General features: G+C 39.6%; 1 protein-coding gene across 2 annotated transcripts in view; it reads right to left on the reverse strand.

The window, feature by feature from the left end:
* DHTKD1 (dehydrogenase E1 and transketolase domain containing 1) overlaps positions 1-27,029 on the reverse strand; it is a 79,810-nt gene that overhangs the window by 24,283 nt on the left and 28,498 nt on the right. For both annotated transcript variants that reach the window (XM_049881974.1, XM_049881973.1), the window contains exons 4-10: positions 26,308-26,502; positions 23,783-24,052; positions 19,078-19,249; positions 17,271-17,469; positions 15,456-15,768; positions 6,024-6,108; positions 5,035-5,174 (exon numbers count right to left, since the gene is read on the reverse strand). In XM_049881974.1, coding sequence (XP_049737931.1) covers positions 5,035-5,174; positions 6,024-6,108; positions 15,456-15,768; positions 17,271-17,469; positions 19,078-19,249; positions 23,783-24,052; positions 26,308-26,502 — 1,374 coding nt within the window. The remainder of the gene's footprint in view (positions 1-5,034; positions 5,175-6,023; positions 6,109-15,455; positions 15,769-17,270; positions 17,470-19,077; positions 19,250-23,782; positions 24,053-26,307; positions 26,503-27,029) is intronic.

A 27,029-nucleotide genomic window follows, 5' to 3' on the forward strand; every position in this document is an offset into this window, starting at 1 on the left:
CTACACTGCCATTGCTCTAATTCAGGTCCCCATGATTTCCTGCCTAGATGACTGAGAAACCTTAACAGTTGTCCTATCTAATGTCTCATCCTTCTTCAATCTCAGCTTCAAAAGTACTCTCAGGAGTGGTCTTTCTAACGCAAAAATCTGATCATCTGTTCAAAATTTCTGCATGGCTCCTCCTTTCCATAATATCCAAAGTCTTTCTCAGTTTTTTTTTTTATCAGACCAGTCTCCTCTCTGTGTCCTCTAAATATCCACTTAGCAGCTTAAACTCTAGTCACATGAAGCTATTTGTCGTTCCCTGAGCATGTCAGACTCTCTCAATTCCAGGCTTTTATATGTGCTCCTGTGTCCACCCAGAATGTTCTCTCTACACTTATTACACTAGAAACCCACTACCATTGAGTCGATTCCAATGCATAGTGACAATTCCTAATGTTCTTCAAGTCTCAGCTCATGTGGCTCCCTCTTCCAAGCATTTTCTGACTTCGCTAAGCGGATGCAACTGCTCTTTCTTCTATGTATCCATTGCACCTTGTGCATTTATGTACACTTGTACATCTTATCTTATTGACTCTATTAATGCTTTTACTTATTCAAAAAGTATTTAAGGTGGCTTATAAATATATATAATGTACAACATGATAGTGTAAATTAAGTGGAGGGAAAGAAGCTAAATAATGGTTCAGACATAGATCAGAGTTGGGAAAAAGGCACATCTGATAACCTACTCAATTACCAGAGATAATACCATGGCCACCAACCGTTCCTAGCAGCCAATATTGAAAAGGGAACGCTGGTCAGGTAGAGAATTCACGATATTCATACGAAGATCCCATGATAGAATTTTGCAAGACCAATGACTACTTCATTGCAAATACCTTTTTCCAACAACATAAATGGCAACTAAACATGCACACCTCACCAGATGTAATATATAGGAATCAAATTGACTTCATCTGTGGAAAGAGACAATGGAAAAGCTCAGTAGCATCAGTCAAAACAAGGCCAAGGGCCTGCTATGGAACAGACCATCAATTGCTCATATTCAAGTTCAAGTTGAAGCTGAAGAAAATTAGAACAAGTCCATGAAAGCCAAAGTACAGCCTTAAGTATATCCCACCTGAATTTAGAGACCATCCCAAGAATAGATTTGACCTATTGAGCACTAATGACTGAAGGCCAGACAAGCTGTGGAATGACATCAAGGACATCATATGGGAAGAAAGCAGAAGATTATTATAAAGACAGGAAAGAAAGAAAAGACCAAAATGGATGTCAGAAGAGACTCTGAAACTTGCTCTTGAACGTTGAGTAGCTAAAACAAATGGAAGAAATGATGAAGTAAAAGAAGTGAACAGAAGATCTCCAAGGGCAGCTTGAGAAGACAAAGTAAAGTATTATAATGACATTTGCAAAGACCTGGAGTTAGAAAACCAAAAGGGAAGAACACACTCAGCATTTCTCAAGCTGAGAGAACTGAAGAAAAAATTCAAGCCTTGAGTTGCAATACTGAAAGATTCTATGGGCAAAATACTGAATGATGCAGAAAGCATCAAAAGAAGATAGAAAGAATACAAAGAGTCACTGTACCAAAAAGAACCAGTCAATGTTTAATCATTTCAGGAGGCAGCATCTGATCTAGAACTGATGGCACTAAAGGAAGAGAAGTCCAAGCTGCACTGAAGACACTGTTGATGTTTACATATGCACACTAATGTTCACTGCAGCATTACTCACAACAGCACAAATATGGAAACAACTGAAGTACCCATCAATAGACAAATGGATAAACAAACCATGGTACATACACACAATGGAGTATTATGCAACGCTAAAGAACAACGATGAATCTGTGAAGCATCTCATAACATGGATGCATCTGGAGGACATTATGCTGAGGGAAATTAGTCAATCACAAAAGGACAAATATTGTATGAGACCACTATTATAAAAACTCATAAAAAGGTTTACACACAGAAATCGATGGAATGCCAATTGAGATGTTTTAACAAACGAAAGCAGCACTGAAGCGCTCACTCATCTATGCCAAGAAATTTGGAAGACACCTACCTGGCCAACCAACTGAAAGAGATCCATATTTTTGCCTATTCCCAAGAAAGGTGATCCAACGAAACGCGGAAACCATTGAACAATATCATTAATATCACACACAAGTAAAATTTTGCTGAAGATCATTCAAAAGCAATTGCAGCACTGTATAGACAAAGAAGTTCAAGCTGAATTCAGAAGAGGATGTAGAACGAGGGATATCATCACTGATGCCTGGTGGATCTTCATTAAAACAGTGAGTAACAGAAAGATGTTGGTAAAGTAGAGGGTCAGTGAAAAAGAGGAAGACCCTCAAAAAGATAGATTGACACAGTGGCTGCAACAATGGGCTCAAGCATAACAACAACCACGAGGATGGTGCAGGACCAGGCAGAGTTTCGTTCTGTTGTACATAGAGTCGCTATGAGTTGGAACCCACTTGATAGCACCTAACAAAAACACAACAACAATATACAATAAAGGCAAACCAGCTCCCAAGGGAATGACAACTATTCTCAATACCAAGATTAAGAAGGAGTTTCTCCCAGGGCCTTCATATAAAAGAAGTGGCATTAGACAAAAACTGCTATCTTTAACAGCATTCGCATAACAGATGCAAGCAGTCTAATTAAGGCTTTTTAAATAGCAATATTCAAAACAAATTGGTACTATATATCAAATCACAACCCAATAAGAGACATTTGAGGTGGGAGGAATAGTAAACCTTTCAATACCTAGATCATCAGTCCAACTTGATACAGCGATGGATTTTAGACTATGTTACAGAAAAGATGAGCCTCATGTCTTTTATGTAATCTCTCTAAAGTATTGTTTTTGCCAAGGGAATTTTTTGTAAATACTGAGTATCAGTGAACTCAAGATTATACTTTCAAGCCAATGCTAGAGAAGGAAAGAAGACACATGCCATTAATCTTATCCTAAAGAAGATTTATTTTAATAAACATTTTGTGTCAGGTGCTGTGCTAGCTACTGGGGGAACAAAAAACAAAAAGACTCAGTCCCTGCCCTTAAGGCTCTAAAGAGTATAGCACAGCAACTGGAACACAAGAATACGTGGTAATACATGCTCACCAAGCTGACTAAACCCAAGGGAATAAGGTAGCCTTGAGGAAGTGTTTCATTTTTTTTAGGAGGCAAGAAATGTTAGTTTACGAAAGACAAATAATCTAATTCAAAAGTGGGCAAAGGGCATAAACAGACACTTCACCAAAGAAGACATTCAGGGGGCTAATAGACACATGAGGAAATCCTCGCTATCACTATTAGGGTAATGCAAATTAAAACTACAATGAGATATCATCTCACCCTGATATTTCTGGCATGAATTAAAAAAAAAAAAAAAAACAGAAAATAACAAACGGAGAAGTTGTGGGGAGATTAGAACTCTTTTGCACTGTTCGTGAGAATGCAAAATGGTACAACCATTTTAGAAAACAATATGGTGCTTCCTTAAAAAGCTAGAAATAGAAATATCATTTGATCCAGAAATCCCATTCCTAGCAATACATCCTAGAGAAATAAGAGCTGTCATATGAATAGACATATGCACATCAATGTTCACTGCAGCATTACTCACAATAGCTCAAAAATGGAAAAAACTGAAGTGCCCATCAACAGACAAATGGATAAACAAACCATGGTACATACACACAATGGAGTATTATGCAACGCTAAAGAACAACGATGAATCTGTGAAGCATCTCATAACATGGATGCATCTGGAGGACATTATGCTGAGTAAAATAAGTCAGTCACAAAAGGATAAATACTGTATGAGACCACTATTATAAAAAACTCATGAAAAGGTTTATACACAGAAAGAAGCAATCTTTGACAGTTACAAGGGAGGGAAGGGGTGGGGAGGGGAAAGCACTAACTAGACAATAAATAAGTGGTAACTTTGAAGGGTAAGACAGTACACAATACTGGGGAAGTCTTCACAACTTGACCAAGGCAAAGTTATACAAGCTTCATAGATACATCCAGACTCCCTGAGGGACCAAATTACTGGACTGAGGGCTGGGAACCATGGTCTTGGGGGACATCCAGCTCAATTGGCATAGCATGGTTTATAAAGAAAATATTCTATATCTTACTTTGATGAGTAGTGTCTGGGGTCTTTAAAAGCTTGTGAGTGGCCATCCAAGATACTCCACTGGTCCCACCCTGTCTGGAACATGGGAGAATGAAGAAAACCAAAGATACAAGGGAAAGATTAACCCAAAGGACTAAAAGACCACAACTACCACAGCCTCTTTCAGATTGAGTCCAGCGCAACTAGATGGTGCCTAGCTACCACAACTGACTGCTCTGACAGGGACCACAGTAGAGGGCCCCAGATAAAGCTGGAGAAGAATGTAGAAAAAATTTGAACTCGCAAAAAATTGAAATAAAAAAGACCAGACTTACTTGGCCTGACAGAGACTGGAGAAACCTTGAGAGTAGGGCCCCCAGGAGTCATTCCTGAGGTTCACCCTTCAGCCAAAGATTAGACAGGCCCATAAAACAAATAATAATACATGTAGCTCAACCATGTATACGAGATTAAATGAGCACACCAGCCCAGGGGCAAGGACAAGAAGACAGAAGGGGACAGGAAAGCTGGTAATGGGGAACCAAAAGTAGAGAAGGGGAGAGTGTTGACACATTGCGGGGTTGGCAACCAATGTCACCAAACGATGTATGTATTAATTGTTTAATGAGAAACTAACTTGTTCTGTAAACCTTCATCAAAAAAAGAAAGAAATGTTTATTATCCACATCTTTGACTTGCTTTAATGAATTACAGCAATATGCAGATTATAATGTCAATTTTGGATTGACAAAACACACACCCCTTTGAAATTTGTGTAATTACAGATAAAGCCAGAGTAAAACAGCTCTAGCCTATTGCCTAGTATGTTACTTCTATTCCAAATTTATGACCTAAATTTTACAATAGATATTGAAATAACCTACCTCTAGAAACCCGTTCTGATTAGGATCCATATGGTTCAGAGGGATATAGGTGTCATCGGTCTTCTGGCAAACAATCATTGCATGCCTTTGACTAAAAGTTCCACGGCCAACATCCTGGCCACTCAGGCGGACATTAAAACCTTATGGAAGGAAGAGTAAAAAAAAATCCAGATTGCCATGAATAATCTAAGTAATAATAAGATATACAAACCAAAAAACTAAAACTGTTGCTGTTGAGTCCCTTCCGGTTCATAGCAACTCTATAAAAAAAAAGCCAAACCTGTCGTTTTTGTGTTGCTTGAGACTCATAGCAACCCTATAGGACAGGGTAGAACTGCCCCATAGAGTTTCCACGGAGTGCCTGGTGGATTTGAACTGCCAAACTTTTGATTAGCAGCCGTAGCACTTAACCACTACACCACCAGGGCTTCCCTATAGGACAGAATAAAACTGCCCCATGGGGTTTCCAAAGAGTGGTTGGTGGATTCAAACTGTTGACTTTTTGGTTAGCAAGCTGAGCTCTTAAAATAAGGTATAGTGATCCTGAATTCTTATAGATCAGTTCATCCTGAGGACTTTCTTTAGGATAATAGATTATCCCTACTAAGATATAAATAAAAAAAAAAAAAAAAGATATACCTGTCCTATATTCAGAAGACTGTGGTCAAAGTGAGGTTATATAAGGATGGAGAGTTATCACTTGCCCTACAATTTTTAGAGAAAATTATCTTTCCAATATGTCCAACACGAGCCCTTTGTTTCCCAGGTATAGCTGATCTATAGTCTATTCTCTGATGAAGATTGTCAACTTGACTTATACTATGATTAAGTAAAATTGTCAGGAAAGAAAAGTTAACACATTTTAGAACCTCTTTAGTCACTGAAAGCAACAAAAGGTAGTTACAACACAAAAACCACAGAGCTCACACATAACAAATGTCATATGAAGCATTCCCTACCAGCTAAGCAGCTAAACAGAAACTTCTTACCTTGAACAAGTAATGAGCCCAAGGCAAGAGCTTCTGCTGTGGCCCAGTCTAACTTTGTTCCATCCATCACTTTCTCCATTCTGGACTATACAATTGGGGTCAAAGAAAAAAGAAACTTTTAAGAGCCCACATCCTTTTTCACACTGAGTTCAAAAAATGTAATACAGGGGACCAAGACGGCTGACTAGGTAGAAGCTACCTCGGATCCCTCTTGCAATAAAGACTTGGAAAAACAGGTGAATCGATCACGTACATGACAATCTACGAACCCCGACCATCAAACACATCAAACATCTAAAGAGTTGACCTGAGTGACAGACTGAGAACGAGCAGCAACGGGGAAGCAGTGACTGTTTTCGGAGCCTGGAGCCAGCATCCCAGTTACAAAACCTTGGCACCGGGCTTTGGACTGGGCGCAGGGGAGCTGAGCACAGCATCCTGAGATGGCGCAAACAGGGGACACAGCCCTAGCCCCCAGAAGTGAAATCGGGGGAAGCCCAGCCAGTGCACGCAGGCAGCGCAGCGACACGGCTGACAGGAGGAGAAGTCACCGGGAGGCAGCGACTGGTTTTGGAGCCTGGAGTATGGCGTCCCAGCCGGGGAACCTTGGTGCTGGGCTTTGGACTGGGAGCTGAGGAACTTACCACAGCTTCTGAGACAGCACATGCGCAGGACGTGGGCCTGGCCCTCGGGTGCAATCTCGACCCAGCCAACTACACACAGGCTACCTACCCCTCGGAATCTCAGATAAAACAGTCCTCACCAAGCAAGATAAGTAACTTTGTCTATATTCCGGGGTGCTACTCTCTCCTATCTCCTGTCTTTCTGATCCCTCCCCTCCCCTTCCCAGGCGGCTTCATTAACATTGGAATTTCCTGAGCCAGAGAGTGAAGTGTTCTGTGGGTTTTTTTTTTTTTTTTTGTCTTTTCCTAACCCATTCTCCTGGCCTGAGAGAAGCAGCTACAAAACACACAGGGACCAAAAATCCTTCCCTGACTTCCTGAAATTGGAATAAAAATATAGAACCAGCTCCGGCCAAGCATATGAGATCCACAGTCTTGGGCTTTCATCCCTACAGGGAACAAGGTGGCTATTCTAAGGCAAAGGCAATTCTGATAGGGATCTGACTGTAATTGTTTTAGCGGATTACTGGAAAGACAAGTTTCCCAGGTCTGATATCTCTGCATATTAAACAGAACCCTCACTGACCCACAATGGGGAACTGAGGGCTGAAGCTCCCCCCAGACCACCTAGCCTCCTGTCCTAGTGGTCTGAAGATGGTGACACCTTCCAATCTGTAGAGGTACTTGCTTTGGGGGCCTAAGGTACAGCTGCAGTGCCCACCCAACAAAGTGCTTTAGAAATAGAGACACACGACCTCACTGGCACTTGGGGGAAGCCTGTCAGCACCCTGCCCCCCCTGGAGTGTGACCCCCTGCTGCTACTAGAATCCGGTGCACACAATTATCACCGCTGCTCCTCTAGGTGGATAGGTGACAGCCTGCACCACACACTTGGTGACCCAAAATCAGATTCTACTCAAGAATAGTGAATGGACTCTTAGGCTTATATATCTGGTAACAGCTCTAACCAGCTGGTAATAGGACATAAGTGATTCAAAGGCTACAACAATCAAGACAGTGCAATCTAGTAGCCCATCTACGTATATTGAAAGAAAACAAGAGAAGACTCAGTGAGCAAATATAAAATAAAGCACTACAATATCTTACAGATGGCTCAGAGACAGCAGTCAATATCAAACCACATAAAGAAGCAGACCATGATTGCTTCTACAACTCCCCAAATTAAAGAATCAAAATATTTTCCAAATGAAGACACAATCCTAGAATTGCCAGATGCGAAATATAAAAAACTAATTCACAGAATGCTTCAAGACATCAGGGATGACCTCAGAAATGAAATAAGGCAATCTACAGAAAAAGCTAAGGAACACACTGATAAAGCAGTTGAAGAAATCAAAAAGATTATTCAAGAACATAGTGGAAAAATTAATAAGCTGCAAGAATCCATAGAGAGACAGCATTCGGAACTCCAAAAGATTAACAGTAAAATTACAGAATTAGACAACTCAAAAGGAAGTCAGAGGAGCAGACTCGAGCAACTGGAATGCACAGTGGGGGACCTGGAGGATAAGGGAATTGACAAAAATATAGCTGAAAAAAAATCAGATAAAAGAATTTAAAAAAATGAAGAAACCCTAAGAATCATGTGGGACTCTATCAAGAAGAATAACTTGCATGTGATTGGAGTTCCAGAACAGGGAGAGATAACAGAAAATACAGAGAGAATAGTTGAAGATCGGTTGGCAGCAAACTTCCCCGACATCATGAAAGACGAAAGGGTATCTATCCAAGATGCTCATCGAACCCCATATAAGAGTGATCCAAAAAGAAAATCACCAAGACATATTATCATCAAACTTGCCAAAACCAAAGATAAAGGGAAATTTTAAAAGCAGCCAGGGATAAAAGACAGGTCTCCTACAAAGGAGAATCAATAAGTTCAGACTACTCAGCAGAAACCATGCAGTCAAGAAGGCAATGGGATGACATATACAGAGCACTGAAGGAGAAAAACTGCCAGCCAAGGATTACATATCCAGCAAAACTCTCTGAAATATGAAGGTGAAATTAAAACATTTACAGATAAACACAAGCTTAGAGAATTTGCAAAAACCAAACCAAAGCTACAAGAAATACTAAAGGAAATTGTTTGGTCAGAAAATCAATAATATCAGTTACCAGCACAACACAAGGGCACAGAACAGAACATCCTGATATCAACTCAAAATAGAGAAATCACAAAAATGAATTAAGATTAATTTTAAAAAGAAAAAAATGCTCAAAACAGGGCATCATTGATGTCAATATGTAAAAGATCACAATAATCAAAAAGAGGGACTAAATACAGGAGGCATAGAACTGCCATATGGAGAGGGAAACAAGGACAATACAAGTTAGGTTTTTACTTAGAAAAATAGGAGTAAATATTAAGGTAACCACAAAGAGGTATAACAACTCCATAACTCAAAATAAAAACCAAGAAAAACATAACGACTCAGCAAACACAAATTCAACTACTAGGAAAATGAGGAACACAAAATTTACAAAGAAAAACGTCTCAGCACAAAAAAGTAAGTGGAAAAATGAAATTGCCAACAACACACACAAAAAGGTATAAAAATGACAGCACTAAACACATACTTATCTATAATTGTGCTGAATGTAAATGGACTAAATGCACCAATAAAGAGACAGAGAGTCTCACACTGGATAAAGAAACACGATCCGTCTACATGCTGCCTACAAGAGACACACCTTAGACTTAGAGACACAAACAAACTAAAACTCAAAGGATGGAAAAAAATACATCAAGCAAACAACAATCAAAAAAGAGCAGGAGTAGCAATATTAATTTCTGACAAAATAGACTTTAAAGTTAAATCCACTACAAAGGATAAAGAAGGACACTACATAATGATTAAAGAGACAATAGACCAGAAAGATATAACCATATTAAATATTTATGCACCCAATGACAGGGCTGTAAGATACATAAAACAAACTTTAAAAGAACTGAAAAGTGAGATAGACACCTCCACAATTGTAGTAGGAGACTTCAATACACCACTTTCAGAGAAGTATAGGACTTCCAGTAAGAAGCTCAACAGAGACACAGAAGACCTAATTGCTACAATCAACCAACTTGACCTCATAGACTTATACAGAACAGTCCACCCAACAGCTGCAAAGTATACTTTTTTTTCTAGCGCACATGGAACATTCTCTAGAATCGACCACATATTAGGTCATAAAACAAACCTTTGCAGAATCCAAAACATTGAAATATTACAAAGCATCTTCTCAGACCTCAAGGCCATAAAAGTGGAAATCAATAACAGAAAAATCAGGGAAAAGAAATCAAATACTTGGAAACTGAACAATACCCTGCTCAAAAAAGACTGGGTTATAGAAGACATTAAGGAGGCAATAAAGAAATTCACAGACTGCAACGAGAATGAAAACACTTCCTATCAAAACCTCTGGGACACAGCAAAAGCAGTGCTCAGAGGTCAATTTATATTGATAAATGCACACATACATAAAGAAGAAAGAGCCAAAATCAGAGAACTGTCCCTACAACTTGAACAAATAAAAAGCGAGCAACAAAAGAATCCAACAGGCACCAGAAGGAAACAAATAATAAAAATTAGAGCTGAACTTAATGAATTAGAGAACAGAAAAACAATTGAAAGAATTAACAAAGCCAAAAGCTGGTTCTTTGAAAAAATTAACAAAATTGATGAACCATTGGCCGGACTGACTAAAGAAATACAGGAAAGGAAACAAATAACCCGAATAAGACACGAGATGGGCCATATCACAACAGACCCAACTGAAATTAAAAGAATCATATCAGGTTATTACAAAAAACTGTACTCTAACAAATTTGCAAACCTAGAAGAAATGGATGAATTCCTAGAAAAACACTACGTACCTAAACTAACACAATCAGAAGTAGAACAACTAAATAGACTCATAACAAAAAAAGAGATTGAAAAGGTACTCAAAAACTCCCAACAAAAAAAGCCCTGGCCCAGACAGCTTCACTGCAGAGTTCTACCAAACGTTCAGAGAAGAGTTAACACCACTACTATTAAAGGTATTTCAAAGCATAGAAAATGACGGAATACTACCTAACTCATTCTATGAAGCCACCATATCCCTGATACAAAAACCAGGTAAAGACATCACAAAAAAAGAAAATTACAGACCTATATCCCTCATGAACATAGATGCAAAAATCCTCAACAAAATTCTAGCCAATAGAATTCAACAACATATCAAAAAAATAATCCACCACAACCAAGTGGGATTTATACCAGGTATGCAAGCCTGGTTTAATATTAGAAAAACCATTAATGTAATCCACCATATAAATAAAACAAAAGACAAAAACCACATGATCTTATTAATTGATGCAGAAAAGGCACTTGACAAAGTCCAACACCCATTCATGATAAAAACTCTCAGCAAAATAGGAATTGAAGGAAAATTCCTCAACATAATAAAGGGCATCTATACAAAGCCAACAGCCAACATCACCCTAAATGGAGAGAGCCTGAAAGCATTTCCCTTGAGAACAGGAACCAGACAAGGATGCCCTTTATCACCGCTCTTATTCAACATTGTGCTAGAGGTCCTAGCCAGAGCAATTAGGCTAGACAAAGAAATAAAGGGCATCCGGATTGGCAAGGAAGAAGTAAAATTATCTCTATTTGCAGATGACATGATCTTGTACACAGAAAACCCTAAGGAATCCTCCAGAAAACTACTGAAACTAATAGAAGAGTTTGGCAGAGTCTCAGGTTATAAGATAAACATACAAAACTCACTGGGATTCCTCTACATCAACGAAAACAACATCGAAGAGGAAATCACCAAATCAATACCATTCACAGTAGCCCCCAAGAAGATAAAATACTTAGGAATAAATCTTATCAAAGATGTGAAAGACCTATACAAAGAAAACTACAAAGTACTACTACAAGAAACTAAAAGGGACCTACTTAAGTGGAAAAACATACCTTGCTCATGGATAGGAAGACTTAACATAGGAAAAACGTCTATTCTACCAAAAGCCATCTGTACATACAATGCACTTCCAATCCAAATTCCAATGACGTTTTTTAAGGTGAGGGAGAAACAAATCACCAACTTCGTATGGAAGGGAAAGAAGCCCCGGATAAGTAAAGCATTACTGAAAAAGAAGAAGAAAGTGGGAGGCCTCACTCTACCTGATTTTAGAACCTATTATACAGCTACAGTAGTCAAAACAGCCTGGTACTGGTACAACAACAGGCACATAGACCAATGGAACAGAATTGAGAATCCAGATATAAATCCATCCACATATGAGCAGCTGATATTTGACAAAGGCCCAGTGTCAGTTAATTGGGGAAAAGATAGTCTTTTTAACAAATGGTGCTGGCATAACTGGATTTCCATTTGCAAAAGAAGGAAACAGGACCCATACCTCACACCATGCACAAAAACTAACTCCAAGTGGATCAAAGACCTAAACATAAAGACTAAAACGATAAAGATCATGGAAGAAAAAATAGGGACAACGTTAGGAGCCCTAATACAAGGCAGAAACAGAATACAAAACATTACCAAAAATGACAAACAGAAACCAGATAACTGGGAACTCCTAAAAATCAAACACCTATGCTCATCTAAAGACTTCACCAAAAGAGTAAAAAGACCACCTACAGATTGGGAAAAAATTTTCAGCTATGACATCTCAGACCAGCGCCTGATCTCTAAAATCTACATGATCCTGTTAAAACTCAACCACAAAAAGACAAACAACCCAATCAAAAAGTGGGCAAAGGATATGAACACACACTTCACTACAGAAGATATTCAGGCAGCTAACAGATAGATGAGAAAATGTTCTCGATCATTAGCCATTAGAGAAATGCAAATTAAAACTACGATGAGATTCCTTCTCACTCCAACAAGGCTGGCATTAATCCAAAAAACACAAAATAATAAGTGTTGGAGAGGCTGCGGAGAGATTGGAACTCTTATACACTGCTGGTGGGAATGTAAAATGGTACAACCACTTTGGAAATCTATCTGGCGTTTTCTTAAAAAGTTAGAGATGGAACTACCATACAACCCAGAAATCCCACTCCTCGGAATATACCCTAGAGAAATAAGAGCCTTTACATGAACAGATATATGCACACCCATGTTTATTGCAGCTCTGTTTACAATAGCAAAAAGCTGGAAGCAACCAAGGTGTCCATCAACGGATGAATGGTTAAATAAATTATGGTATATTCACACAACGGAATACTACGCATCGATAAAGAACAGTGATGAATCTGTGAAACATTTCATAACATGAAGGAACCTGGAAGGCATTATGCTGAGTGAAATTAGTCAGACACAAAAGGACAAATATTGTATAAGACCACTATTATAAGATCTTGAGAAATAGTACAAACTGAGAAGAACACACACTTTTGTGGTTACAAGGAGGGGAGGGAGGGAGGGTGGGAGAGGGTTATTTACTGATTAGTTAGTAGATAAGAACTATTTTAGGTGAAGGGAAGGACAATACTCAATACACGGAAGGTCAGCTCAACTGGACTGGACCAAAAGCAAAGAAGTTTCCGGGATAAACTGAATGCTTCGAAGGTCAGTGGAGCAAGGGCGGGGATTTGGGGACTATGGTTTAAGGGGACTTCTAAGTCAGTTGGCAAAATAACTCTATTATGAAAACATTCTGCATCCCACTTTGAAGTGTGCTGTCTGGGGTCTTAAATGCTAACAAGTGGCCATCTAAGATGCATCAATTGGTCTCAACCCACCTGGATCAAAGGAGAATGAAAAACACCAAGGTTACAAGATAATTATGAGCCCAAGAGACAGAAAGGGCCACATGAACTAGAGACTTACATCATCCTGAGACCAGAAGAACTAGTTGGTGCCCGGCCACAACCGATGACTGCCCTGACAGGGAGCACAACAGAGAACCCCTGAGGAAGCAGGAGAACAGTGGGATGCAGACCCCAAATTCTCATAAAAAGACCAGACTTAATGGTCTGACTGAGACTAGAAGAATCCCAGGGGTCGTGGTCCCCAAACCTTCTGCTGGCCCAGGACAGAAACCATTCCCGACGACAACTCATCAGACTTGGAAGGGACTGGACAATGGGTTGGAGAGAGATGCTGATGAAGAGTGAGCTACTTGTATCAGGTGGACACTTGAGACTGTGTTGGCATCTCCCGTCTGGAGGGGAGATGGGAGGGTAGAGAGGGTTAGAAACTGGCAAAACCATCATGAAAGGAGGGACTGGAAGGAGGGAGCGGGCTGAATCATTAGGGGGAGAGTAGGTGGGAGTATGGAGTAAGGTGTACATAAGCTTATATGTGACAGACTGACTTGATTCGTAAACTTCCACTTAAAGCACAATAAAAATTATTTTAAAAAAATTTAATACAACAAAGTATCAAAAACATAATGTCAAATAAAAAAAGCAAGCACAGAAAGATACATTAACGTATGATAACGATTACATAAACTTCAAAAAAACGAACATGAACTTCAGGTTCTTGGCTGGTTACCCGTGCAGATGTATGAGAGGAGAAGTAATCAGGGAGGGAAACATGGGCAACTGTGTTTGTAATATTCTATTTCTGAAGTTGGATGGCAAGTATAATACATAGTCTGTTGTAATAGTCTCTACCTATAACAAAAACTTAAAAATGAAGTTAGTGCTTTGAAGTAACTCAGAGGGCAAAGTTTTTTTTATTCAAGCTTAAGAAAAACAAAGGCATTTAACTTGGGGTAACCAGCTGTCCCACTTTGCTCGGGGATCTCCTGATTTTAGCACTGACAGTCACGCAGTCAGAGAAAACTCTAAGTTCCGGGCCAACCAAGATGATTGATACGTGTGACCTCAGCATATTTAGGAGTCCAAATGGTTGCCATTGGCGTATGTGTGTTGATTTTTTATTTAAGCTACCCAAAAGAATTATATTCTACTCGCTGCTCAGAAAAAAAATCAAAACAAACATTTCTGTATTTTTTACAATGTACATATATTAAATTTGTATTATTTGAGAAAGACAGATAGTGAAAGCAAGGGAGGGGAAGGGAAAAAGGAAGAAAGGAACGAACAAAGGAACGAAGGAAGGGAGAAAGGAAAGAGAGAAGAAGTAGACAAAATGTCATCTAATTGACTGTCAATCCTGTAAGGTAATGCTATTTAGTTATATGCATTCCCTCCTAATGGAGTCAGCTTTGCTCTTCCCCACAATATGCTGGGGATGAATTCGGGATGGACTCGGGCTAAGGTACAAGGCCAGGAGTGGCATGAATGGGCTGGTGGCCAAGGATGAGGAATACCTTAGCAACAAGAAGAAAAACATCTAGGCCCGGGCATGAAGTCCCAGGGAACGCTGACTGCCTAAGCTCTTCAGAAAAAAAACAATAAGCCTCAGTCCCAGCTGGAACAGTATATAAGCTTGTGTCCCCTGCAAGGCAGTTGTGGAGTGCTGAACTGGTCCAGCCACTGCCCTGGGCCAACTATCCTGTAAGTAAAAACAGAAAAATCCTGTAAGTAAGCTCCCCAATAAACCACATGTCATGATCACTGGTTCCGGAGTCTTTCTTTGGTCTCTTGGAGACACAGCCGACCTTGGGTTCAGGTGCCGCTGGATTATTACAGAAATACCAAAACACTAAAATCAGTTTGTAGAACTTAGTGACGCACAATAAATATTTGTCAAATGAATTAGCCAACCCAAACAACCAGACCAGCACCAATTCCTTTGCTGAGCAAGAAGACAAAACAATAGCAAAAGATTTCAATGCTCCCCGGAAAGGACCTACCTGAACATACATCTTCAGAAGGTGACTGTGCATCTGGAGTTCCTCTGGTACCTGCACAGACTTTGCACCAATAAACCTCAGGAGCTCTAAGGGCACACCTGTGTTCCAGGTGGTAACGCAAGCTTCCGGCTGGACCAGGCCCCTCCAGTGTGCCTGCAGGTTAGTGGCAGGAGGGCTATAGTGGGCCACGTTAGTTAAATGATCATTTAACTTCGCATAGTACGAGGCTTTTATTTCAGACACCTCCTCCTGGGTCATGAGGCCAGTGGCAATAAGATGCTCTGCATATGTGTCGGGGATGCTTTTTCGGGCTCTATCCAAGAAAGAGGAAAAAAAAATCAATCTCATCTGTAAAAACCTAGGAGGGAAAGGTACAGTCACTGTTGAATGCATTGCAGAGCATCACTGCTACAAAAAGGCACTCACCAGGGTGGAAAACAACTTCTTCCAGGCAAGCAACAGAGAAAGCAAATTTATCTTTATAAGCTTTCATATGCATCCAGGTAGAAATAATTAGTAGTAGAGTTTTTCTGTGGATTGGGAACATTATTTACAAGACTGATCAACACTGTCTACCTACTCAGCACCTCTTTATTTAAAAAAGTATTGAACCCAAAGTTGCTGACATCTGTTTCTAGTTGCATTAAGAATCCCGTAGCTATACTAAGTGTCACCTGGATTTTGCAACACCAATAATAATGCCATGGTCTGCTCATGTATATCATTCTGTTTAACCCTAACAAAAATGACAAGTAGGCAGGATAGATTCTCAAAAATGTGGCAGTGAGGTTCATCAAGTCATTCAGCTGGTAAATTTGGAGCTAAACAGATTTGTTCTTCTCGGAGCAGAGCTCTTTCTGCTACTGATGACCAGAAAGGCTCACAAAGCGTCAAGTTTATTCCTTTGCTTTAATGTCTATCCAGGAAGAAATAAAATGGCAGGGGAGAGAGGGGGAGGTCTATTCTATTTTCTAGTATCTTAAAAAGAAACTTCCAAAATAGCACATTTCTTCCCTGTCAGGTTAACTTTCTGGATCAGTGCTGTCCAAGAGAAGCGTGATGCAAATTCCATAGGTAGTTTTAAATTTCCTGGTAGTCACAGTAGAAAAGGTAAAAAGAAACAGGGGGAATTAATTTTAGTAATAGATTTTTAAATATCATTATTTTAAAATTTTAACTCAATATATATAAAATATTATCATTTTAATATCTAATCCATGTAAAATCATTAATGAGGTATTTTACATTCATTTTTTCATACTGTATCTGAAATCTGGTGTGTCACTTACACATACACCACATCTCAGTTAGGACTAGATACATTTCTAGCGCTCAAAGGCCACACCTGGTTAGTGACTACTGTATTAGACAACACAGTGTCAATATTCATCAGGATTCCTCAGGTTACTTCTCTCCAAGGCACAAAGCAGCTCCATACGGACGTGAACCATGGAGGCTCTATTTCTAGTCCTGTCAGTGTCACACTAAGTAGCTTTGGGCAAGGCTCTGCTAAGTCCTTGTACTTCAACTTTCCCTGGGCCTGCTAAGTGAAGTTAAGTTGCCCTTTCTCTATTTAATGAAGAAGCATGTAGAGTTTAAAGAACATGGAGAACTCTCCCGAGACCCATAGGGTGACCAACCATCCCACCTTTACCCAGACTGTTCTAGTTTTAGCACTGAATGTTTCATGTTCCAAGAAACCCTTCAGTCCCAGGCATAGTTGCGCCTCTACTGGCAAGCATTTAATGAAAATAATAATAGAAAGCACTATGAGTGAATGGGAGGGGAGCATTAAAGGAAGATTTATACTAGTACCTGATGATTTTGTACATGACTGGGTTGGTGAAAAAAGGTTCATCCAGCTCATTGTGGCCCCACTGCCTGTAGCATAGCAAATCAATAATCACATCTTTGTGGAACCGGCGTTGGTATTCAAAAGCTAGTTGCGTGGCACGGACCACTTCCTCTGGGCTATCTCCATTGACATGGATGATGGCACAGCCTACAAGCTTCCCTGAGGTAGAGAAGACCAAGATGAAGCAGGCTAGGTAACCCAGAACAACTTTAGCCCACCTCCAAGTCATGTCGCCTGCGTGGAAAGGAGAGCCCACATCTTCAGAGGTAGTTTGGCTTGGTTGTTAAGAACCTGAACTTTGGAGTCAAGCTGTCAAAAGTGTGTTCAAGTTCCAGCTCTGTGACTTACTGTGTGACCTTGGTAAAGTTATGAAAACTCATTCAATCTCAATCTCTTCATCTATAAAACTGAGGCAATAGGTCCTACCTCTTAGTGATGTTATATGAAGTTTAAATGAGATAATGTATATAAGGTGCTTAACAGTGACTAGTACATAATGGCTAATATTTATTCTGTTATTGTATTTATTATAGTAGTAATAAAATTACCATATTTTATGCAAATAACGTGTGCCTTCTACATTTGTTTGCTGATTGCTCCCTCCCCACAGGAGGTATTTTCATAAGCTTCACTATACCAATTTTTTTTTTTTACATGTTGCTGTAAAAAAAAATCAGCATAGCACGTTTACAAAAATACCTCACAGGGGGAGGGAGCGGTTGGTAAACAACATAGAAAGTACACACGATTTGGGTAAAAATACAGTATAGTATGTAAATATTTTATATTTATATATGGAGCCCTAGTGGGTCAGTGGTTAAGAGCTCGGCAGCTAACCAAAAGGTCAGCCATTCGAATCCACCAGCCTCTCCTTGGAAACTCTGTGGGGCAAGTCTACTCTGTCCTATAGGGTTGCTATGAGTCAGAATCAACTCAACAGCAAGGAGTTTGGTTTTTTGGTTTTATATATATATGCATGTATGTATATATACGTATTTATGTATGTATATATACGTATATACCTACATACATATATATATAGTATAGATTACTATTATTTTACCTCCTAAGATAAAGGGTCATGAAAGGATGCATCCTAGAAAAAGATAGATTTTCTCCAAAGAGAAGGTCTAGAATGAATCTTAACTATCTCCATCAAACTAATCACAAAGGCTTCATACAGACATCCCCAAAAGGCATCTGGATAATAAAAGCCTGCCTTTGCACAAGTTGGAAACCCTGGTGGCATAGTGGTTAAGTGCTATGGCTGCTAACCAAAGGGTCAGCAGTTTGAATCTGCCAGGTGCTCCTTAGAAACTCTACGGGGCAGTTCTACTCTGTCCTACAGGGTCGCTATGAGTCGGAATCAACTCAACCACAATGCATTTGGTTTTTTTGGTTTTGTACAAGTTGACTTTGATTCTTCACGCTTTCCAACCAAATTTAGTAGTTGAATATATCCTTTTTGACTAAGATTCTGGGCACTTCAAGTTTCAATATCCTAAAGACAATATACTGTTGTACTATTCTGATCTGTGGTTTCTATCAAATTATTCAACTGGTTGCTTAGTCAATTTGAGATTGCACCTTCTAAGTTCCATTCTTTTCTTATCCCTTGGATCACACGCAGACTTTAAAAGGAATATTAAATACAATATTGGCAATACTGGGATAGCCAATGAGGCACACTGCTCTGCGTGAATTAGAAGCTTCTCTAGGAATTCCTTGTCTGATTTTGCAACATCAACTGCTCCCTGTGTTACATACCAATATCACTACAGTATAAGGACGACCGTCCTCTCTCTGCTGGAGTGGTGTAACCCAGCTGGTTATTGACAATCAAGTGGAAACTCCCACCAATTCTGAAATGTGGCAGGTTGGAGAGTGTAAATGTTTCGGGAACAATCCCTTGACCGCAGAAAGAAGCATCACCATGAACCTAAATCATGGGTAAAAAAGAAAGAACATAATTTAGGTTTTCCTACTGGAATAAACTGTTTTAAGATACTAAAAAGGATTAAAAACAACCACCCTCTCACTACTCCCCTGTCCTAAATTTTGCTAGTTATGGATCTTCTAGAATACTTGGGCTGATCTCAAAAAGCATCTTTCAAAGATGGTAAATCAGTCCTTTTCCTCTTGCAGGCACGACCAGTTGATCCATTCCTTTTCCCCATATCATCACCTGTCCTCAGTACTTAAGCAAACATTCCAGTATATACACTAACACCACAGAAGGAGGGGCTGTTGGGGGCGCAGAGAGAAAATCAGCTCTGGTAAAGTCTTCATGAAAACAGCTTGCAAGACACAAAGGAACAGTGCAGCGCACAAACCTTGAACTCTTCCTTCTGCCCCAATCATCTTGCCCCCCTGAAAAGAGACGGCCTGTAGCTCACATCACTTAATCCTCACTAGGTTAGGTGAACACCAGGGAGAGTAAAGTGACTGCAAAGACACAGAGGTGAGGGAGATAAATATATCATAGGTATTTTAAGTTAAGGTGGCCTTGAGGAAAAATAAAGTTAATGATTATGACAGAACATCCATAATGTGCTATTTGGCACAAATTAGACTGATTGGGCATGGAGAACAAAGGAAAAGAAAGAACCAATGATTGCTCCAAAATTTAGTGCCTGGAAGACAGTGAAAATGGTGTTGATGAGGTTTCTATCTGTAACTAGTGTAAACTTGAGACTCTTTTATTGCCCAATCCCAGCACAGTTCCACTTGTAGTAGCAATAGTTTGATACCCACTGTAATTGAAAATCAAGAAAATGCAGAGATTCAATTCATAATGCACAGCAAAACATTCTAAAGTCCTCTAGCCTCATTTGTTCGAACCTACTAGCTGATCAGTGGGAGAAAGATTTGCCAGTCTGTTTCCTAACGATGCATAGCCTTGGAATCCCTATGGGACAGTTCTCCTCTGTCCTATAGGATCACCAGGACTCAGAATCACTTAATGGCAAAGGGCGTAGGTATGACTGGAGTCCCTGGTTGGTGCAAATGGTTAACACACTTAACCGCTAATTGACAGGTTGGAGGGTCAAGTCCACCAAGAAATGCCTCAGGAGAAAGTCCTGGTGATCTACTTCCAAAAACATCAGCCACCGAAAACCCTACGGAGCACAGTTCTACTCTGACACACATGGGGTGGCCATGAGTCAGGATTAACTTAACGATGACTGGTTTCATAGGGATGACTGACAGTTTGGAGTTTCTATGCCTCGTATAGTATCTATGCCTATAGGGTCGCTATGAGTCTGAATCGACTCCATGGCAAAGGGCTTCATTTGGTTTTTTACATATATATGGTGTTCTATTGTTTACACAGCTCCATACATATAGGGTTGCTATGAGTTGGAATCTGCTCCATGGCAACTGTTTGTTTTTTGTGTTTTTTTTTTAATACACTATCTCCATTAACCCACTGAACAACCTACTGAGGCAGCCAGATAAGGAAGTCACTGTGATCTCTTTTACAGATAAGGAAACAAAGGCTCAGAAGGATTATATATTTTGCATGGCTTGGACTAGATGCTAGATATTCTGATGCCTCAGTTAACTGCTTTTTCTACTTAACCACCATATGTCTCCACCTTCTAAACATTTGATGCCCTTCTTCTGGGTTGAACACCTCATATACATGTTCTCATTTATTCCTCAGACACTGAGGAGTGGAATATATTGCCATTTTACCTGAGGCTCAGAGAACCTAAGTAACAGAGCCAAGCTCACTGAGGTAGAAAGCAGCAGAGGCAGGTCTGCTTGGCTCCATGTTTTTTCTATACCGTACTAGTAGTGAAAAGTTCAACACCCAGACCTCACAGGGCCAAGGAGTTCCTGATATCCAAACTGTTTTATTTTCTTGCTGATGAGATTTCTTGTGGGGAATGATGTAAAAAAAAAAAAAAGGAACCCTGGTGGTGCAATGATTAAGCACTTGGGTGCTAACCGAAAGGTCTGTGGTTCGAAACCACCAGCAGCTCCAAGGGAAAAAACACCTGGCGACCTGCTCCCTTAAAGGTTACAGCCTAGGAAACCCAATGGGGCAGTTCTACTCTGTCCTATAGGGTTACTATGGGTCGGAATCGACTTGACAGCACACAACAACAGTGTCATGGATTGAATATGTCCCCCCCAAAATGGGTGTATTAACTTGCTTAGGCTATGATTCCCAGAATTCTGTGGTTGTCCTCCATTTTGTGACTGTAATTTTACATTAAAGAGGATTAGAGTGGGACTGTCATACCCTTACCAGGTCACACCCCTGAGCCAATATAAAGGGAGTTTCCCTGTGGTGTGGCCTGCACCCTGAAAGTAAGCAGAGAGCTGGGAACCTCATACCACCAAGAAACCAGTGCCAGGAGCAGAGCACGTCCTTTGGACCTGAGGTTCCTGCACTGAGATGCCCCCAGACCAAGAGAAGACTGATGACAAGAACCTTCCTCCAGAGTCAACAGAGAGAGAAAGACCTCCCCTGGATCCGTCGCCCTGAATTTGGACTTGTAGCCTACTGGACTGTGAGAGAATAAACTTCTCTTTGCTAAAGCCATCGACTTGTGACATTTCTGTGGCAGCACTACATGACTAAGACAAACAGCAACAATGATGTAAAGGATCAGTAAAGCAATGAAGAGAGCATGTCTGCCTCTTCTGTTCCTTGTAAAAAATGTTATAGTAGTGGCTTTGCTCGTTTTATCTGATAAGAACATGACATCGTTTCACAACTTGCAACATATTTGCAGGGTCTTAGGATTCTTGGCATTAAGGCATGCATGTGTTTGTTATCTGCTCATTTTATTTTCCTTCTTAAATCAAAAGAGAAACCACTACACTATGCCCTATAAAACTTGGTGGGAGTAGGGGGCCATTTGCGCAAACACATGGTTGGTCAACCAAACACACACAGAAGATCACAATTGAGAATTCACTTTTGCCAGGTCCAAGACCAAGATAAACAGATGACAGGCAGAAAAAGTAACAGCAGTAATCTTATCAACTGTGATTTTACAGGTTCCACATTTAGAGTTCCCACAAGAAAGAAGAATGGTGTTTGGGAACAAAAAGCAAGACATGTACAGACATAGTAGGGAAAAATATATCTAGAATACAAAGTAGACAAAGGAGGGCAAGAGTTTTCATAGCTTTAAAAGAAAACGCCATTTTCATCTCTTACTTCCGAAGCTAATATTAAGATCTGCTTAACGTATTGGGTAAATACGAATAACTAAAATACTTCAGATTATCATGAAGTAGGACAAGTGAGAGGTAAAGCGAATGTCTGGCTAATGATTTGAAAATTTCTGTTTTGAAATACCATATCACAATCAAATTCAATGATGTCTACTCCCAATTTATTTACTACAAGTTTCTGGCCCATGAAAAATGAACATGAATAGGATAATGTGGTTATTTGTATACTTAGCAGAATATTCTATTGCCTTAAAGATTTATCTATTTCAGTTGGGTTTGAAGACTCAATCACTGATTGTCATCTGAAGTGATTTTCCTATGTGTTGAAAATCCTACCCTGCGACGGCAGTGGGTTTTGGCTTATGATGTTAATGAGGTGGTATTACTGGCAGTTATATAAATTAGGCAGGACTCAATCTTCAAGATTAGGTTGTGTTTTAAGCCAGTCTCTTTGGAGATATAAAAAAGAGATGTGAGCAGAGAGACAAGGGGACCTCATGCCACCAAGAAGCAAGAGCCAGGTGAATAGAGCCCCAGGGTCACTGCTCTGAGAGGCTCCACATCCAGGGAAGATTGACCTTCCCCTAGAACCAACAGAGAAAGAAAGCCTTCCCCTGGAGCTGGTGCCTTGGATTCGGATTTCTAGCCTACTAGATTGTGAGAAAACAAACTTCTGTTGAAGACATCCACTTGTGGTATTTCTGTTATAGCAGCACTAGATAACTAAGACACTGATATTCAGGATGGATTATTCCCTAGTAGTGAAAGATTTATATTTAAATGAGTACTCGAAGAAGAGAATGTGACCCACAGTCCAAATCTCTAAAAAATGCTTGTCGAGTTAGCAAAAATTGGGGGTTGAGGGTAGGAGCCACATAATTATTTGTATTGTTTGCCTTCATGTCAAAAATCTTCATTTTAAAACAAACTAAATCCACAATCGGTGGCCTTGTTAGATATATGAACACCATGCAGTTTCCTAGTGGGGCATACTTTCAGAGCAGCAAGACATCTGTCATTATAATGGCCTCATAATTAATACATAACTCAAGAAAGAAAAAAAGATAGAGAAAACCCCAGTCTAAAGTCAGCAGCCTTAAATCTAGACCTCATATCTACTATTAATTTTTAAAATGACCCCAGAATCTTCTTTTCCCATATGTTCATCTTGGTTTCATCTCGAATATCTGCAATCTCTTTTCAGACCTACTAACCTTGACATTCTTTCTTCCCAGTTTTCCCAACCTCTCGCCTCACTCTCTGCAACTACAAGTACCTGTAAACAAATGACTTTGTCCCCCGGCTGAGCTGAACTGTCCGGAGAGTAGTCCCCATCCTGTCGAGACTGTTGCCTTCCTCGAGTTTTCCCGACAGCCACGGGGTTAACAGCTTCGAGGTGTGAGGGATTAGGCAGCATTGTCACATGGAGGGGATGGTGTGCACCAAAGTCCAGGTCAACAGAAGAGGTCAGGTGAGACAGGACATCTCCAGTGGCTGAGAAATCTTTTGGAAATTCACTTAAGCCTCGCATTTTGCGGAACATCAGCTATTTTATGAATAGATATAAAAGAAAAGAATATTTTATCACACTAAAGACTAAGGAAGAGGTGGTTGTTCTAAACCATACAATAAAAAAGAAAATAGTTGCTTTACAACTATTATTACCAGTTGCTGTCAAATTGATTTGGACTCCCGGCAACCTCATGTATATGTAAGTAGAACTGCTTCATAGGGTTCTCAATTGCTGATTTTTTAGAAGTAGATCACCAGGCCTTTCTTCCAAGGTGCCTTTGGGTAGACTCAAACCTCCAACCTATCAGTTAGCAGCCAAGAGTGTTAACCATTTGCACCACCCAGAAACTCCCTATAACTGTGCTTATCTTTAAATAATGCATGTTATAAGCACGCATTATTTAAAGATAAGCACGAATTTCTAACTGCTCAACTGCATAGAATATTTGGAGATCTTCAGAATGAAATGAAGTACCAACATTTCAAGAGAGATATAACATGATACAAATATTAAGTTACTTCTGACTTGGAATAAGGAAAATCTTTTAAGAACTTTGTCTTAATCTGTTTAAGGTTAGAGAGGAAAATAATAGAATAGAAACTTAATATTTAATCCATTTGGACAGGTGGTCAAGTATACTGCTTAGCTCAAGTCTGATATAAATAACTGTATTGTCCAATTCTCAGAATACTTTTCTGTATATATCCTCTCACTTAATTTTCACAATCTTCTATGAGATAGGTATTTTTACCTTATTTAGAAATGGACAAACAAGAGAAGTAAATTGTTAAATGTCTTTGGTTAATAACTAATAAAGGATCTCAAACAAAAATATTTACCAAAAATGGCGTTTTTTTCTAAATTATCCAAATTAACTGAATGACCCAACAGCCTCTCATTGACTTATCTGCAAATAGGAACATACATACTTACATAGTATGAGTACATGGGTGTCTCTCAAAAATACAAAAATTTACAATAATCTCTACCTCTTTACTTAGTTTTTTGCCTGGAATATTTTTAAAAAGAAAATTTTGGTTTAAGAATTTCTGCATGTATTTCAGCATATACCTCCATTTGTCAATTTTTTTGATTCTGCCATATTCTACCTTTCTAAGGTACTTCTCTTTTAAAAGCTGATTATCAGCCTCTTAACGCAGTCCCTTGGAGCCCTGGTGGCACAGTAGTTAAGAGCTTGGCTGCTAACCAAAAGGTAAGCAGTTTGAACCCACCAGTCATTCCTTGGAAACCCTATGGGGCAGTTCTACTCTGTCCTATACAGTTGCTATGAGTCAGAATTGACTCAATGGCAAAGGGTTTGGTTTGTTTTGGTTTGGGTGATGCAAATAGTTAATGTGCTTGGTTGCTAACCAAAAGGTTAGAGTTCAAGTCTACGAGCAGCACCTTGGATGAAAGGCCTGGTGATCTACTTCCAAACAATTAGCCACTGAAAACCCTATGAAGCACATGACACACATGAGTTGGAGCCAACTCAACAGCAACTGTGTTTTGTTTTTTGTTTTTAACAACAGAAAAATTGAAGTATGAGTAGTAGTGACAGATTTTGGTCCTTAGACATGACATCACATATATTTTCTAATGGTCTTATGGCTAATACTTCCTTCCATAGGACTTGTGCACTCTAACTTTGACTGGCCCTTTAACATTTATAATTGTTTTTTACATCCTGCCCTAGAACATTAGTGAGGTTAACCCATGCATAATGGTCACAACTAAATGTCAGGTCTCACTGATGGTCCCTAGTATAAAATCTTCATTCCTGAATATCAAGTCTTTTGAGATACTTACAAAGCAGCTGAATTGAACCGAATGGGAATACCAAGATTCGGTTACTTATAAAAGCACTCACTTGGGTAGGCTCTTGAGAAAACAATGTCTTATTAGTTTTAGTGTATTGACTAAATATTAACTCTGCAAATAAATGGACCTATGACTTCTTAGGGGTAAAATTGCACAGATCTTTGTGTTCATTTCAACAACTTTTATTAAATAAGAAAACGTGCATCTGCTAACAGAATTTATCTCTTGCATCACCCTTGAAAAACACCCTTTAACTTTTAAATGGAAAGAATCCATGCAAGAATATGGAGAAAATCAACTAAATACCATTTCTATCCGAAGCATTAAGTTCGATCAGTTAACTAAGCTATCTCCTGGACCATTGGCTCATATGCTTAGCTGGCTTTCTAAAAGGAAGAATTATCATTGTTTTTATTCTGAAATGGTTAATTGTTCATTGCTAGTGAGAAACAGGGAAAGTGCCTTACCTCCGGAGGGAGTTGCAGGAGGCCTGTCAATAAATTAAGCCTCCCTCTGTGGGGCATCCCAATAATAACATCGGTTATTCCACTGTAGGCTGACATTTTCAGTAACTCATGGAAAAAGCCCATCATGCTTTCAGCCCCTTCACCTCCATATCGCTTCACAGTGGCAAACTTGGTAGCCAAAAAGTGGTCAAACTCCTATGGAACATCACAGCAGACACTTTAGTTACAAGAAGATAGCTGACTACTCCAGTAAAATACAGACAAGTTTATGTATGTTTTAAGAAGATACGACACTACTTCAAGTGGCTTGAGCAATGCCCCTTTGCTATATATCCCAGAGACGGACATAGTAATACAGAGCACAGTAGGAAAAACTTTGCAGAGGACACTAGACAAAAGTGTGGGATACAAGGAGAATAACCTGGATGGTAGAATAATTTACTCAAAAAGGAACCCCATTTGAAGGCTTTTTCTTCCAGTAAAAGAGCTGACCTCAGATTGTACTGCCTCACCTGGTCAGTTTTACTACAGGGCTCTACAGAGCTATTTAATCAAGGTTGCAAACTATACCAACTGGGAAATGGCACCTTATCATCTAAGAATGCCTGAGTCCTGATCATAGCCCTGACTGAGATTGGATTCCATTAATTTTTATTGACAGTCTCTTCCATACATAGTCCTTTCGATCACTTCAGGTAATAAAAAGAGAAGTCAGATCTTAA

The sequence above is a fragment of the Elephas maximus genome, chromosome 4 (assembly GCF_024166365.1).
Source record: "Elephas maximus indicus isolate mEleMax1 chromosome 4, mEleMax1 primary haplotype, whole genome shotgun sequence".
In the NCBI taxonomy this organism is placed as follows: domain Eukaryota; kingdom Metazoa; phylum Chordata; class Mammalia; order Proboscidea; family Elephantidae; genus Elephas; species Elephas maximus.